Source organism: Elephas maximus, chromosome 6 (assembly GCF_024166365.1).
Source record: "Elephas maximus indicus isolate mEleMax1 chromosome 6, mEleMax1 primary haplotype, whole genome shotgun sequence".
NCBI classification, from domain to species: Eukaryota; Metazoa; Chordata; class Mammalia; order Proboscidea; family Elephantidae; genus Elephas; species Elephas maximus.
Genome location: NC_064824.1, coordinates 104,870,163 through 104,887,798, shown reverse-complemented (window position 1 = coordinate 104,887,798; position 17,636 = coordinate 104,870,163). Strand labels below are relative to the sequence as shown.

General features: G+C 37.2%; 1 protein-coding gene across 7 annotated transcripts in view; it reads left to right on the top strand.

Annotated features, from left to right (window-relative positions):
* Positions 1-17,636, top strand: part of INO80D (INO80 complex subunit D) — a 57,843-nt gene that overhangs the window by 30,994 nt on the left and 9,213 nt on the right. For all 7 annotated transcript variants that reach the window (XM_049887947.1, XM_049887941.1, XM_049887948.1 and 4 more), the window contains 6 exons: positions 2,405-2,513; positions 8,246-8,470; positions 11,097-11,206; positions 12,296-12,429; positions 14,523-14,740; positions 15,712-15,869. In XM_049887947.1, coding sequence (XP_049743904.1) covers positions 2,405-2,513; positions 8,246-8,470; positions 11,097-11,206; positions 12,296-12,429; positions 14,523-14,740; positions 15,712-15,869 — 954 coding nt within the window. The remainder of the gene's footprint in view (positions 1-2,404; positions 2,514-8,245; positions 8,471-11,096; positions 11,207-12,295; positions 12,430-14,522; positions 14,741-15,711; positions 15,870-17,636) is intronic.

Here is a 17,636-nt window from a genome sequence, read left to right as displayed (position 1 = left end):
GTTCATTTACTCCTGGGTGCTGTAATTTTTTTTTTTTTAATAATTTTTATTGTGCTTTAAGTGAAAGTTTACAAATCAAGTCAGTCTGTCACATATAAGCTTATATACACCTTACTACATACTCCCATTTACTCTCCCCCTAATGAGTCAGTCCGCTCCCTCCTTCCAGTCTCTCCTTTCGTGATGGTTTTGCCAGTTTCTAACCCTCTCTACCCTCCATCTCCCCTCCAGACGGGAGATGCGAACACAGTCTCAAGTGTCCACCTGATACAAGTAGCTTGGGTGCTGTAAATTTTTAGCTTTTGAAATAAAAAATTTTATGCTGTGTCGGGGTAGGAGGATAACTAAATATGGTAGACTATGGATTTTCTGATTTCATTTTTGAACAGAAAGAAAACTTACAGAAAAAAAAATTTTTTTTTTCCTAAAGAATGTTAGGGACCCAAATTTTCACAGTAAGGGTTATTTTTGAGGAACCAGAAATTCTAATGCAACTCTTATAGTCAAGCATAGTCTACATTTATGTCAGCAGAGAACTTAAGGAAAAATTCAGCCTTGCAGTTAACTTTTACTGTTTGGTCTGGACTGGTTATCTCAGTTACATTAAAACCAGTGATAATGAAGCCAAGATCAAAGGTTTGCTTTATTGGACAGTTAATTTTACAACAGGAGAAACACCTCCATCTTAGTTCTTATGACTTAGATCTTGGTGTTTTCAGAGACAGCATAGGTGTCTTAGTAGAAATAAATGTTCTACATAAACAACTAAAAAAGAACTCAAGTTCCATTTTTAAAAGGTGACTGAAGTGTGACTTTTGTGTTTGAAGAACCTCATCATTCACTGAAGTTGATACCATTGTGATCACTTAATTGGTTTTTACTTTTTTAAAGAAAACCCTGGTAGCATAGTTGTGAAGAGCTACAGCTGCTAACCAAAAGGTCGGCAGTTTGAATCCACCAGGCACTCCTTGGAAGCTCTATGGGGCAGTTCTACTCTGTCAAATACAAATTACTAATTTATTTTAATTCAGAGAAAGTGACTTTTTAAGGTGACGTGACATTTTAGGTAGTCATCTTGGAACTAGATTTGTGGCTTCTTTATGCCAGTAGCAATGTGTTATTTAATTTTAAGCAATTATAATTTGCGTTCCTGTTAATCTTTTCTTAACTCTCTATTTGGCATCTGTAAACTCATTTAAACTATGGAAGAAATCGGTGTAGTCCTTTTTAACATTAAGGATTTCTAATGGTGACAATCTTTTGATTTTGAGTTTCTCAAAAAGGACATAGGATTCTAGTTATCAAGGTGTCTAATTAAAGTTTCATAGTAATGTGTGTATATGAAAGGTATGTAGTCCCACACACTGTTATACTTTAGGTTATACAACATCAGTATTTATCAAGACCTCGTCAAGATATAAAACTATTAAATGGGTAAAAAAAAAAAAAAAAGCCTTCGTTTTGGGAGCTAACAATTATTCAATGATTAAAAATTAAAGCATTTAGTAAGATAAATAATTAAACATTGTTCATACTGTATTTCTCCACTTTCCCTTCTAAATTTGCAACAAAAAATGTGGCAACTGTTGCTTAAAAGAATTAAAAGAAATCCCAAACCCAAACTGCATTAGTAGTAAAGCATTCACATCTCCACCCTCCCCTATGCCCATAGAGGGCAAGAGCCAGGAATGGTCCTGCCTAGAGATAGAGCCCTCTCCTCTAGAGTTGTTGAGAGAGTGCAGTGGAGTTTGTTTCTGCCTTTAACGATTTTGTCTAGGGCCCTGGAATCCTCTCTATGTTGAAGTATTCTTGCCTGAATATTGGTTGGGCTTCTTTCTCACTCTCTTGAATGTGTTTTATGTTTTTCTGACATTATTTTAGTATCTGATGTTTTGATACTTAAGAAATTCTATTTTTTTTACCTGAATTCTATTTTTTTTGCTTTTTAAAATTTTTTATTTACTTTGTTGCTGTTTAGAATATACACAGCAAAACATATGCCAATTCAACAGTTTCTATGTGTATAATTCAGTGACATTGATTACATTCTTTGAGTTGTACAACCATTCTCCACCCTCCTTTTCTGAGTTGTTGCTTCCTCCACTGAACTCTATCTCTTTGCCAGTGTTATTCCTATTTCATTAATAAAGTGTCTGATAAAAGAAGCTCATCCTTGGAATATATCCTTTTTTCATAGTGTCATCTTTTTTAAACCCGAGTGTAAGTCATACATTCATTATTAATATCTATGTAAGAAGAGGAATGAGACTCATCAGGAGGCATGTATTCACACTGGGATAGCACGTGTTATAGGTGTTGGGTTATGTGTTTTGGGTAGCTTTTAATTTAATTTTGCATAAAAGTAAAATTTTTCTGACTTGCAATATCCCCTTGTCTGTTCCAGGGTTGGACTGGTCTGAAGAGAGTGGAGAGGAACTGGAGGACTCAGAGCAGGCATCGCCATACCAGGTTGCATGGTCCATCCGAGAAACCCTCAGATATGATAGACACACGTAAGTCTTCTTTTTGGTTTTGATTCTTAAATTACCATTGTAGCAAACTTCCCTATATGGCTAATGTTACTTATTTTATTAGATCTGGTTCTATTATATAAAAAAAAAACCAAAAAACCCAAAACCAAACCCAGTGCCGTCAAGTGGATTCCGACTCATAGCGAACCTATAGGACAGAGTAGAACTGCCCCATAGAGTTTCCAAGGAGCGCCTGGCATATTCGAACTGGCGACCCTTTGGTTAGCAGCCGTAGTACTTAACCATTATGCCACCAGGGTTCTATCATATGGGGGCACAATAGATTCTGCTTGGGAAGAAATGTATTGTTTGAGGAAAGCCTCTCTTCAGTTTTCCTTCACCTTCAGTAAAATGTTGAATAGAAATAGAGAATAAACATAGTTGCCTTGTTTACTTTCTTTTGGGTGAAATATCCACGAAATTTTGAGTTAAAATAATTTTTGATTTATGGAGGCTCCGTTTATTTCCTTTTCATATCTATGTGATCATTCCTGTCTTTTGTCGCCTTCTTACCTTTGTGAATCCGTACTTGGTTCATATGTAACTGTTTCATACTTTGTATTTAGTAATTCTAACATTAGGGGTCCTTGTAACTTTAAATCTGTCACTTACAGTTTCTTTCATCTTCTCATGCAAAGTGGTTTACCTCATTTGCATGGTAGTCTTTGATTGTGAAGGTCCTGGATTTATCCTGAAATCTCAGATTCAGCTTTCTTATTGTGCTGTTGGGATGAGACTTTATAGCCTACGTTGGTGCTCCTGTTCGCACGTGTCCTGGGTGCAGCCTATTTCTTCCATTCTCTCACTGCCTTCAGCTTTAGCTTCAGCTCTGATTTGTTCCTTTTTTATTTTCACCAAGCAGTTTGGGGAAGACATTTCCTCTACTTCCTTAGATACCAGCAGTGTATTCATGTTTTATCCAGTATGTAGTAGTTTTAGAGTGGGAAGATCCCTTAGAATATGTAAACTGCGATATTGTCATAAGCCTGTTTATTCTTTTTTGTTTGTTTCAACTTTTATCTCCTTGTGAATGACTCCCAAATCTTTTTCTCATGTCTGACCTTTCTTCTGAGCTTGAACTGCCTATTGGATATTTCTCATCAAATATCCTGTCAACATTCCAAATTCAGCATTTCTAAAATTAAACTCATTGTTTTCTTCAGTATATGTGCCTTTTCCTGATTTCCTTATTTTTGTCAGAGGTGTTACTTTTTTTGGTTGTTATTGTTTTAATAAAATAAAGTGAGTTTTATTTAAAGAATTTCATGGCATCTCTTGAGATTACAGGTACACCTGAGTCTTAAAAAATCAGATTTGGAATTTACTGCTTAGTATTTGGGGTTACTAGTAGTATTTTAATAATAATACCTGTATTTATATTGGAATAATAATAATAATACCTGTATTTATATTGGCTCACATATGTGGAGCCCTGGTGGGATAGTGGTTAAGAGCATGGCTGCTAACCAAAAAGTCACCAGTTTGTACCCACCAGCCACTCATTGGAAACCCTGTGGGGCAGTTCTGCTCTGTCCTACAGGGTCGCTATGAGTCAAAATTGACTCAATGGCAATAAGTTTGGTTTTTTGGGTTTGGTCACATATGTATTTCTTTTCATTCTCCTAACAACCTCTGGAGATAGGCGGAACATCTATATCTCTCATTTCACAGATCAGGAAAATTTAAGAAGGAAAGTTAAGGAAGGATATTGACAATATACTAGGTGCTGGGCCTTGTCACTGCTGGTAAATGATGGGAAACTAAGATTTCAACTCAGGCCTTTCTCTTCTCAGTTCACTACTCTTCCTCAGCAATCAGATTGGAAATATTAATATCATAGCATTTTAGAAGTGGGAAGCATTTTGAAGATTTTCTAGTTTAGGGAATAGTCAGGGATAGCCTGTGGACTTGTGCCAGTCTGCAAGCTACTTGTAACTGGTCCATAACAAGATAAACATAGAAATTGACACTAAGCTTTAGAAATGTTTATAGTAATCTAACATTGCATCAACATCAAAGTGTATCTTCCCAGTTTAGCTCCCTACGCTACTAGTCTTTTGAATAACAATTTTGATAAGTAGTTGTCCACACAAGCTTTAGTGTCCCTTTAAAACTTGATGTTTTCCTTATTTTTTCTATTAATGGTGCTTCCATTCTCCTAGTTATCCAGATTCCAAAGCCACTGAGTCGTTTTTGACTTTCTTCTCCTTCATGTCCAGTCACCAAATTGAGTTATTTCTTTTATGATAATGGCCCTTGCACATCTTGTTCTTTCTGTTACATCTGGCTTTTTACTTTTAGTCACTCCCATGTCTTTCACTTGTTAGTTGTTGACTCTGAAATCTGTATCTCTGCCTTAAGGATGCTCCAGTATGTCATTTCAAACGGTTTTTCTACAGTTTCCCTTGATACTCCACTACCCTCTACATTAATTTTGCCACAACTCTGCTTTCACTCCTATTCCTTACTTTCTAAATGGTACTGCTGTCCTTCCCCAATCTTTGCCAGTGGAAACTATTGAGTGACTAATACTTAACTGTTCTCTTCTTCCATCTCTTCCTCCATTTGTTCTATGGTTGCATAACTCTATTATCGTCACCCATTTTCTTAAAAATCTGCAAAGGTTCTTCATTGCCTTTGGAATAAAGGCTAAATAAACTCTTTAACTTGGCATTTAGGTTTAGAAAGTTTATCTAACTTACCGTTTAGCCAAACTAAGCTATTTAGTACTTGCCGTTCCCCTTCCTGCCCATGTCTGAATCTTATTTTCTTATATTGTTTTATACACGTCAGGTCCCCGCTGTTTCTCATCTTCAAATTCAACATTTCTTTCAAGTTTCAGTTACATCGTCATCTCCTTTTCTAAAGCCTTCTTCATAATCTTAGCAGACTTTCCAGTGACCTTCAGTAACACTTTGTTTATAGCACTTACTGGTTCTGTTAGAACTCCTAGTTGAAGATCTGCTGTGAAACTTCAGAGAACAATTCAAAATAAAGATTCCTGGGCCCCAGCCCATGGAAACTCTGGTTCAGTAGGTCTGGAGTAGGTCTTAGAAATTTGAAATTTTAAAAAGCACCTAGCTTTTACTAGTTCATGATCTGGTGTTTGAATCAATGTTCTATCTACCCACAGTTTTAGTAGTAGCTTCTGTTCTCTTTTGAATTGTTTAACTTTTGAGATGGGTTTATCTTGTCTAAATTGCATTGTCAACTCCTTGATATCTTTGTCTTTTCTCCATAGTGCCTAGCGTAATAGTAGAACACAGTAAATGTTGAATATTGAATAAATGAGAGAATTTGTGTATCTGTAGTAGAAACTACAGAGACCTTACTGATGAGAACATGTTTCTTAGGAGAGATACTAAACATAAGTTTACAAAGTCACCTGCTGTGGGCTGTTTCGAAGGAAAGAGGAGTAATACTGCTTAAGGAGAGAAGAGAAATCAACCAGTGATTTACAGAAGATTAGTAAGATGATATATATAGTCCGTGGTATCAAATATGTGGTTACTTATATTATGATAGACGTGAAAGAAGATAAAATAACACTGGTCAGTTTTCAAGTCTAGAGTGCATTATTCCTAACAATAAAAAGTGAGATCATTCTTGGTTCAAAGAAAAGTGACCTTTTTAATCCCACTGGTGGTAGACATTGCTGACTAACCACAACACTCCTTCTTGTTGAGCCTGGATGTGCCTTCAGCATCCTTTTCAATGTAACACTCCAGCAGCAGTCACCAATCAATTGACTTCAGAATGTGAGAAAAAAAACCTCTATGTAACATCTGGTCTATGAAATGCTCCCATAGTTTAAAAAAAAAAAAAAAAAAAATGTAGAATGATTGTGATCCCAACAATAAAAAGATAGTTAAGAACCAGTACATCTAAAAGGACAGCTCTTTGATAATGTACTCTTAGAATTCACTGCACTATTTCTCATATGACCTGTATTTTATAAAATTATGCTGTTTCCCATTTCATAACATGGAGAAATCTGGAAGACATTATGCCGAGTGAAATCGGTCAATTGCAAAAGGACAAATATTGTATAAGACCACTATTATAAGAACTGGAGAAGCAGTTTAAGCAGAGAAGAAAATACTCTTTGATGGTTATGAGAGGGAGGAGGGCAGGAGGGAGGTAGGGGGTATTCACTAATTAGATAGTAGATAAGTTTCATTTTAGGTGAAGGGAGAGACGATACACAATAAAGGGGAGGTCAACACAAATGGACTAAACCAAAAACAAAGAAGTTTCCTTAAAAATTGAACACTTTTAGAGAGAGATGCTGATGAGGAGTGAGCTACTTGCACCATGTGGATACTGGAGACTATGTTGGCATCTCCTGTCTGGAGGGGAGATGGGAGGTTGAGGGGGTTAGAAACGGGCAAAACAGTCACGAAAGGAGAGACTGGAAGGAGGGAGCGGGCTGACTCATTACGGGAGAGTAAATGGGAGTATGTAGTAAAGTGTATATAAGTTTATATGTGAGAGACTGACTTGATTTGTAAACTTTCACTTAAAGCACAATAAAAATTATTTAGAAAAAAAGAAAAAAAAACTGAACACTTCAAAGGCCAGCATAGCAGGGGTGGGGGTTTGAGGACCATGGTTTCAGGGGACATCTAAGTCCACTGGCAGAATAAAATCTATTAAGAAAACATTCTGCATCCCACTTTGGAGAGTGATGTCTGCGATCTTAAATGATAACAAGCGGCCATCTAAGATGCATCGATGGGTCTCAACCCACCTGGAACAAGGAAGAATGAAGAACACCAAAGGCACAAAATAATTATGAGCCTAAGAGACAAAAAGGACCGCATAAACCAGAGACTACATCAGCCTGAGACCAGAAGAGCTAGAAGGTACCTGGCCACAACCGATGACTGCCCTGACAGGGAACTCAACAGAGAAGCCCTGAGGGAGCAAGAGAGCAGTGGAATGCAGACCCCAAAATGTTGTAAAAAGACCAGACTTAATGGTCAGACTGAGACTGGAGGAACCCCAGAGGCCATGGACCCCAGACCTTCTGTTACCCCAGGGCAGGAACCATTCCCAAAGCCAACTCTTTAGACAGGGATTGGACTGGAATAGGGGATGGAAAATGAGACTGATGAAGAACAAGCTTCTTGGATCAAGTTGACACATGAGACTATGTTGGCATCTCCTGTCTGGAGGGGAGATGAGAGGGCAGAGGTGGCCAGAAGCTACCCTAATGTACAGGAGAGAGAGGGGAGGGAAGTACTGTGCTATCTCATCAGGAAGAGCGATTAGGAGTGTATAGCAATGTGTATGTAAATTTTTATATGGGAGACTGACCTGATTTGTAAACTTTCACTTAAAGCACAATAAAAATTAATTACAAAAGAAATTATGCTGTTTCCTTATAACTGCTATGTTATTTGCTCAGATATTTTAGTAAGCAAAGATAAAGAAATGTTCTTCCCCCCACCATGAATTTCTAGTCACTTAAAATTTAGAAGACACGCTGCACTAAATGTATTATCATGACATGCCAAGATGGTTAAGCTTCTTAAAGCATTGCATTGTCTCGGCTGCTTGGCTTATTGTTGAAATATTGTACTTGTTTTCAGCTCTTGGAATTCACTTACTCTAATTCGTTAAGTATGTGCTCACATGCCACAGGAGTTTAAACCTGTGCAGCCAACTACCCATCCTCATCCTGTTTTCATCTCTCTCCCTGCTCTTTCCAGGTCAGATGATGACGATGCGGAGAGTAGGAGCTCCAGGGTGACCCAACTTTGCACTTACTTTCAGCAGAAATATAAGCACCTCTGCCGCCTGGAGCGGGCAGAATCTCGTCAAAAGAAATGCCGGCATACATTTAGGAAAGCCCTGCTGCAGGCGGCCAGTAGAGAGCCAGAATGTACTGGGCAGTTAATACAAGAACTGCGGCGAGCTGCATGTAGTCGAACCAGGTTAGAGCCATCCATAGCCACCCGTTTCTAAGGAACTTGTATCAATCTGTTTTCTGTATTTTTTTGAGAGGACAGTGGAGACCTATGGGACATGGGCATCTAAGCCTAAAACATTAAAGCACTGTATTTTGGTTTTGTTGCTCAGATAAAGTTCCTCACAGGTGGCAAAATAATGCTGCCGTGAGCTAACAATTAGGGCATTACTGTAATTTTATAGGAGTTTGGTTAGAATTTATTCAATAAAGGATTTGAGAATGTTTACCTGTTTAAAAAAAAAAAAAGAAAATATAGCAATACTTTGAAATTTCGTATGGTATTTGGAAGTAATATTTATAGGTTTTTTCCCCTATAAAAGAAGATAATTTTTAAATTTAGAAGGCTTCTTTACTGAGTTTATTATTTCACACTTTTGACTTAACTTGTTAGGTTTTCAAGGGACAACTTTGAGTATACATGAATAGGAAAAAACTTAGGAGTTTATATGCTGAAATATTAGTAGTTGTTAGCTCTAGATGATGGTAATATAAACTAAAGCTAAGAAAAAATGTCTTAGCCTGTATATTGTAATTTTCCACACTGATCAGGAGTCACTTGAGTACAAAAGGTGTTAAAAGAAATAGAAAACTAAAATGTAACCTTTACTTTGTAGCTATCGATTATATTATATACTTAAAAATATTTTTCAAAATTTTGTTTTAGTGTTGCATATTTTGGTTTTCTTTATATTCACTCTTTAAAAAGTGTCCTAATTTTCAATTGTGTATCTCACAAAGATACGATGCCCTGAAGAGTTTTCTATTTCTTGGCATGTTTAGAATTGTTTGAACTATGCATTTGCATCTTACATACTTTACAGTTTGGCTGTAGCCTCTAGTACCTTCCCTTCCTCCTAGAGCTCCTCCTCATCTTCTGCGGAGAAGGCAGTGTCTGTTCCAGAACGTCTTTTAGGTCTCACCCTGCACATGGCTTTCGTAGAGAACCCTTCCTTGATTTCCTTCTCTAATGTTAGGTCCCCCTGCTATATATGTAGAAGTGCTTTATGCTCTGCTTCAGAGGATCTTACTTTAATGTCTGTCTCCCATGCAAGACAGTAATGTCCATCAGGGTGGGAGCAATGTCCTTTTTTTTTTTTCTTTCTTTTAATCTCCAGTATTAATGAATAATTGAAAATAATTGAGCAAGTGAAGATCTATTCTCTCTTTGTTGAAAGAATTTACTGAGTTTGACATAGATTATAAAATAATGATGTTTAACATTGTCCAGTAGTAAAAGTGCGTCAGATACCCACATAACAGTTTTTTTCTTTGGCGATTGGTAACTTAGTGCTTTACATTAAGGTATATAAGGAGTGCTAGTGGCACAGTGGTTAAGAGCTCAGCTGCTAACCAAAAGGTCGGCAGTTTGAATCCACCATCAGCTCCTTGGGAACCCTGTGGGGCAGTTTCACTCTGTCCTATAGGATCGTTATGAGTTGGCATTGACTTGATGGCAACGGGTTTTTTTTTTTTTTCTACAATATATATTGATTTTATTAGTGACTTTATTAGTTATCTTATATACTTAAATACTTTAAAAAAAAAAAAAGCCAAATTCACTGTGATCCTATAGGACAGAGTAAAACTGCCCCACAGGGTTCCCAAAGAGCGGCTGGTGAATTCCAACTGCCGACCTTTTGGTTAGCAGCTGTAGATGTAACCAGTGCACCACCAGCGCCCCACTTGTTGTAGAGAGGGTGGGAACTGGCAGATCAGGAGACATAGATGGGAAGGAGATTCTTCAGGACTTAGCTTTTCATTGTTTGATTTTTTTTTTTTTTGAACCGTATGTTACCTGTTCATAAAATTAAATAAAAATATCTAAATATTAGGTGTCTAAAATGGAGATAACATTTAAATAATGAAATAGAGTTGCATGTATAGGGGTAGGTTTAAAGAATTTTATTCAAAGTGAGTACATTTTGGAGGATGAGAGTGACTCAGTCATTTCAGCATATCAGTACCCATGTATCAAGTTTTTTGCAGGTTTACTGTTTAGGAACATGAGGTGATCAAATCATAATGATAATAATAATAGCAGTGGGTAACACCCATGGACTGTTACTGTGTACCGTTCTGTGTCCTACATGTATGGTAAATGTTTTAGATGTGTTATCTCTTTTGGTACTCAAAACAACCCTGTCAGCTAAAGGTATCGTTATCTCCCCTACAGGTGAAGAAGTTGAGGCTTAGGAAAGGCTGAGTAACTAAGTGAAGTCACACAGCTAGTAAGAGGTGGAGTTGAGATTCAGAACCAGGTCCGTCTGATTCTAGTCTCACGTTCATCACCTTTTTCTGCCACCTCTTAGTGAAGTAAAAGGAACCAAATTGTTACTTAAAACCAAAGCAGATAGACATATTTGAAACCTTTGTAATACAGCTATTTGCTTTGTCGGTAGGTCAGGGAAATACTGGAACTGGTCATTGTGATACCTGCTTTCTTTAACTCATTTGCATTTTGTTAATGAATATAGGTATCGAAGAGAGTTAAAATGTGAGTGTTACAGAGTGGCTGGCGATATCATGTTGAAAATTACCTTGGCCTCTTGACACATTTTTTGAAAATTCATTTAGTTTTTGTCCGTCCTTAGCATAAGCCGGACCAAGTTGAGAGAAGTGGAGCCCGCAGCATGTAGTGGAACTGTGAAGGGTGAGCCCTGCACGAACCAAGCCCTTCCATTCACCAGACACTGTTTCCAACGTATCCTCTGAGCTGTGTTAACTGATTTGGGGTTATGTATTTCATTCTTAAGTTTAATGAATGACTTATGAAGTCCTTTGAATAATTTTTGTCTACTTATATCATTGCAATTCTTTATTCAAGAATCACATCAAAATAAGCCAAATTCTAGCAAGCAGCATGTTCTTCCAGTAAGTTCTACTTTGATAATAAAACTCTGGTCCCTCAGGTGGTTTCCAGATAACTTGTAAGAAACAATTATTATACTCCTGGATGGAAAAAAAACCAAATAGCGTTATTCAAAAAATTGTTTTCGGTCTTTCAAGAAAGTTATATACTTTTACAGTATACTTTTTGCTGTAGGATTATTTTAATATTTGTAAGGAGTACTGTGCTGATTTGAAAAAAATGAAAGGTGAATATGTACCAAACATCACTGACTAGGAAAGAAGAGATCTTAAGACAGAATATACTTGAGGAAAACCTATGCTGGGGACTTTTCAGACTGGTGATGAAGCCTTATGCTCTCACTTTTGTTAAACATTTAAAATTGAGTTGCATTTTATTATTTATATGGTAGCACTAATTTATTCTTTACTATCTGTCTGATTTTTGCATTCCTTTCTGTTCTTGGAGTTGGGTTTCACACCTTTCTCAGCAGCAGTTTCTATGCAGTGATGGCTTTATAAATAACCTTAACTATATTTTTTTTTTTATAAAAGCATAACGGAAAAACAGAAAGTACTTCCTTAAGAGATGTAAAGTAAATCTCGTGGACATGTAGTTGGTGGCTAAAAGTATGAATGCATAAAAATGATAAAGGGCTAATGTTCCAAGTTCAATAGTTACACAAAAAATTGCTAAATTTTATTTTATTTTTTTAAGTTTTGATATAAAAGTAATATTTCTTGCATTGAGAGTTTAGGATTAGAAATGTGAAATGAAAAATTCAAATTTGGACAGATGACTTTTTCATAATTGTGTATTTAATTTTTTTTTTTTCTTGATGAGTATCATTTAAGTAAGGGAAGAAGTTAATTTTATATAGAAATTGGACAATTAGGTGGGGGTTCAGTTTTGGTGTATTTTGTTCCTAACTTAAAAAAACAGATATCCTCTTGAACCGCTCTCAGCAGCTCTTCTCAAGTTGCACGGCCAGGTTTGCAGACGGACAGCAGTGCTCTGTGCCAGTTTTTGACATTACACACCAGACACCTCTGTGTGATGAACATGCCAAAAAAATGGTGAGTTCAGATTTTATTTCAAACTTTTGATGGCTATCCATAGTAGGAAGAAATACTTTGGGACTTAGTACAAACTGCATGTGTGTATAAATCACTGAAACAAAAGTTTTACGGAACAAGACTTACCTTTACCACCTGATATCTTTTAGTCTGTTTTATTTCATTTAAATGCTGGTCATTACCCACTGAATTAATTTCAGACCCTTATTTAAAAAGAAAAAAAAAACCTTCTAGAAGATATTAGTAGTTATCTAGATGTAATCATTTTTTTTATTATTTATCTTTATTCTATACCTCTCTTCTCTTTAATGTACATTTTCTTATATGTAGCAGATTTTCCAAGGCTCTTTGCCCACATTTCTCTAGGTTTTTGCTTTTTTATATGTTATTCTGCAAACGTCTTGGATGTTTGATGAAATTTCGGCCAAAAGCCAAACCTTTCTATAGTTCTATTTAACTTGATTATTTCTTTGGTTAATGCTAGTATCATAAACCCTCATTAATTCAGAATAATTTGGAGGAGAGACAAGTCTGAATTAGTGAAATATCTGAATTATATAATCATCTTAAATAAATGCATTTTTATTGTTTTCACCCATCAGACACTTATTGAGTTCTGCTATTTGCAAGATGTTGTCTAGGTACTTTGGTACTAAAAGTTGTGTAAGACGGTATTTACCCTCTGTAAGCATTTTATAGTTTTCATGGGGTTCATCAGGGAACTGAATGGGCATTGGAGGGGGACTTAACAGCTTGTTTTGATCGTGGCTTTGCCACTAAGTGTAAGACTAAGGTCCTAGGTAGCACAAATGGTTTACACTCAAGTGCTAATCTAATGGTTGGCAGTCTGAACCCATCCAAGAGTACCACAGAAGAAAAGACGTGGCAATCTGCTTCCATTAGGATTATAGCCAAGAAAACCCTATGGAGCAGTTCTACTCTGTATCACATGGGGTCACCATGAGTCGAAATGGACTCAATGACAGCTAACAAGAAGTGTAAAACTAAGACAAATGATTTAACTGTTCTGTACCTCAGGTTCCTTGTCCATAGTTCACCAGCTTGTTCTCCACCAAGAACTTCTTTTTTCCTATGTTTCTTTTATGAGCCATATGTTTTAAAAAATTTGTATGTTAAACTATCTGTCCTAATTCATGGTATCATAATCTGACAGTCACCCAAGTTAGAAACCCTAGCGACGTTTTAGAGTTTTACATTCCCTTCATCTTTTCTGCACATACAATGAGCCATCAAATTCTGAGAAATCTATCTTGAGAGGCCCTTACTTTTCCATTCCCACTTTGTTGCCCTTGGCCATTTATATCTTGTTATCAACTGTTGTAGTAGCTATACAATTGGACTTATTGTGCCCATTCACATGCCTCTTCTATTGCTGCCGGGTAGTTATCCTCATAAAACAAATGTCAAACTGTGTTATTCCTCTCATCAAAAATGACTCCCCGTTGCCTGTAAAAGCTTGAAAACCTTTCCAGGGTGTTCAAAGTTATACATGTTCTGGTCCCAAGCTTATTTACTACTTACTTTTATATATTTCATCCCCCAGTATACCCAAATGTCAGTCATACCCAATTATTTGCTGTTCCTTTTCTCATTTGTACCATTTCCTTTAGCCTAGAATGACCTTCCCCCTTGCTTCAACCACTTAAAAATCCTACTTATCTTTCAGTCTCACAGAACTGAAGGTAATTGATTCTCCTTTTGTGTACCCATAGGAGATATTTATATCATTATTGCCCAATTTTCTCTGTGCCGTATTTATGTATACTTGAACTTGTGTCTTTCCTATTGGAGGGTAAGTTCTTTGAGAGCACAAATTAAATTTTATTTATTTTTTTTAATACCGTAGCACCTATCACAATGTCTTTAAATGTGGGGTGAACTCAGTATATATACACTGAATTAATTTGAATTAAAGGAACTTTTTGTTTATTTAGTTATTATCCATATTTAAGGCATACAGTATGTTTTAGGCATTACACAATATTAAGAGATATAAGCATATTTTTAGATAGTTATATAAGGTTTTTCTCAAATAATATCAGTGTAAAAATACCCATTTATTCATTCTAAAGGATAATTTCTTGAGAGGAGATAGCTCTCGTAAAGTTCAACACCAGCAGCAGAGGAAACCCAGGAAAAAAACCAAGCCTCCTGCACTTACCAAAAAACACAAGAAGAAGAGAAGGCGTGGACCTCGTAGACCCCAAAAACCCATTCCCCCTGCAGTGCCCCAAGGGAACCTCAGCATGCCCACCAGCGTCTCACTGCCAGTGGAGGCCTCCCAGATCCGGTCAGTGATGGGGACAGTGTTTGCTTTTCTTTTACATCTGCTGATTGTTCTCAGAACTTTTGGCTTCATTTGGTACTTTCGTGTTGGAGATAGGCTATAGAAGCCTCACAATATATCAATCTAGACTTTTTACAGTTTTTGATATACTTTTTACCAAATATCTGAATGGGCTAGTTCTCAAATAAAGCTTTTGATTATGACGGAGTAGATGCTGAAATTGAGAATTTAATTTATACTCTCAGATTTTCCTGTTTTAACAGGAATTCCATATATGTTTCAACAGAAAACATTTCATCAGAAATCTGATGCATTATTAATTTTGACAAGGGTAAGCATTTTTGGCCAGATGACTGAGGCTTCTGTTTCCACTAAGCATTTCAGTTTTATGTTTGTTTATTTCATTTTTTTATTGTTATTTTGACCAGATTTGAAACTCCACTAAAAAGTATTAAAACATGCTTACTACACCAAATTGTGATTTATTCTACTAATTTGAAGTAAAAACATCATCTACTAATGATTGTCTTCTCTTAATATAAGGGTAAGGGTTGCAGATCTATGACTATACACAGTGAGGTCTATCTTTTGTGATGGCCCTGCTTTCAAATTTCCTTCTCTGAAAGGAGGAAAGAGGGAATCATCTTACATTAGAATTTCTCATGTTTGTGTTCAACATAAAAAACTTAAACAGCATTAGCTTCCCTTCATGGAGGCACAGTGGTGGTGGCATTGGTGGCATAGTGGTTAAGAGCTCAGCTGCTAACCAAAAGGTTGGCAGTTCGAATCCACCAGGCGCTCCTTGGAAACTCTATGGGATAGTTCAACTCCGTCCTGTAGGGTCACTATGAGTCGGAATCGGCTTGATGGCAATAGGTTACAGGTTTTTAGCTTCCCTTCATGTTGAATGGACTTGGTGAATTGGTGTGAAGGTAAAAGGGGAGTGGTAGGACCAATGATGTCATCTTCCCCAGGAGCCCATCCACGCCAGAGCTGAGTGCTGATGAGTTGCCGGATGACATTGCCAATGAGATCACTGACATTCCGCATGACTTGGAATTGAACCAGGAGGACTTTTCAGACGTCCTGCCACGGCTACCTGATGACTTACAAGATTTTGATTTTTTTGAAGGTATGGTCAATATTTTGATCCAAGAAAGCTGATTTTTAAAATGAATTTATAAGAAGGAACATAGTGTGTGTGTGTGTGTGTGTGTGTGTGTGTGTGTGCGCGCTTTAACTGAAACTGTAAATTCAAGTCTGTTTCTCATACAAAAGCCTAGACACACATTGTTATGTGACTTTAGTTGCTTTCCCTATAATGTGACAGCACACTCCTCTTCTCCATCCTGTATTTCCCGTGTCCACTCAGCCAGCTCCTGCCCCCCTCTGCCTTCTCATCTCACCTCCAGACAGGAGCCGCCCACTTAATCTCATGTATCTACTAGAGTTAAGCAGCACACTCCTCACCAGTACCATTTTATGTCCTATAGTCCAGAGTTGGAGTTGGGAGTGGTTTTAGTTTTGAGCTAAAAGAGCCTGGGGGCCGTGTCTTCTGGGGTCCCTCCAGTCTCAGTCAGACCATTAAGTCTGGTCTTTGTGCTAGAATTGAGCTCTGCACCCTCCTTTTCTCCTGCTCCATCAGGGACTCTCTGTTGTGTTCCCTGTCAGGGCAATCCTTGGTGGTAGCCGGGTACTATCTAGTTCTCCTGGTCTCAGACTGATGAAGTCCCTGGTTTATGTGGCCCTTTCTGTCTCTTGGGCTCATATTTTCAGATGGGACATAGTTTTATTGACATGTGTTTGAAGTGTTACTCCTCAAATATAATGTCTCTCATTTTAACTAGAAGATATAGTACTGCTAAAAGTATTTTGTTTTTTCAGAAGGTGAGGAATGTGCTATTTGTCTAACCATATTATAGGCTTAGCAGATTTATAGTTTTGTATGTAGGCTTATAGGTTTTATTCCTTTAAAATGAGTAGTTTTGCTTTAGTTTATTTTTGAGCAAAGAAATTTTAACCATGAGTTTATTGAAGCATTTTGGAGTTTGCCCTGATTTTAACATTCCGCGCTCTACTTTAGTTGAAGCGCGCTTATCTGAAAGAGAATTTGCTTAATCCCACCAACTTCCCAGCGCTTTTAGGAGAAATCTTTTATACTGTGGTTGTTGTTGTTGTTGTTAGGTGCTGTCGGGTCGGTTCTGACTCATATCAACCCTATGTATAACAGAATGAAACATCGCCTGGTCCTGCAGTATCCTCACCATCGTTGCTATGCTTGAGCCCATTGTTGCAGCCACTGTGCCAATTCACCTCATCCAGGGTCTTCCTCTTTTTTGCCAACCCTCTGCTTTACCAAGTACGATGTCCTTTTCCAGGGACTGATCCCTTCTAATAACATGTCCAAAGTATGTAAGACTAAGTCTCACTATCCTCACTTCTAGGGAACACTCTGGCTGTACTTCTTCTGAGGCAGATTTGTTCCTTTTTCTGGTAGTCCATGGTATATTCAATATTCTTTGGCAACACTGTAATTCAAAAGCCTCAATTCTTCTTTGGTCTTCCTTTTTCATCGTCTAGGTTTTGTATATGAGGCGATCTAAAATACCATGGCTTAGGTCAGGCGCACTTTAGTCCTCAAAGTTTCATCTTTGCTATTTAACACTTTAAAGAGGTCTTTTGCAGCAGATTTGCCCAATGCCATATGTCATTTGATTTCTTGACTGTTGCTTCCATGGGTGTTGATTGTGGATCCATGTAAAATGAATATCCTTGACAACTTCAATCTTTTCTCCGTTTATCACGATGTTGCTTATTGGGCCAGTTGTGAGGATTTTTGTTTTCTTTATGTTGAGGTGTAATCCGTACTGAAGGATGTAGTCTTTGATCTTCATCAGTA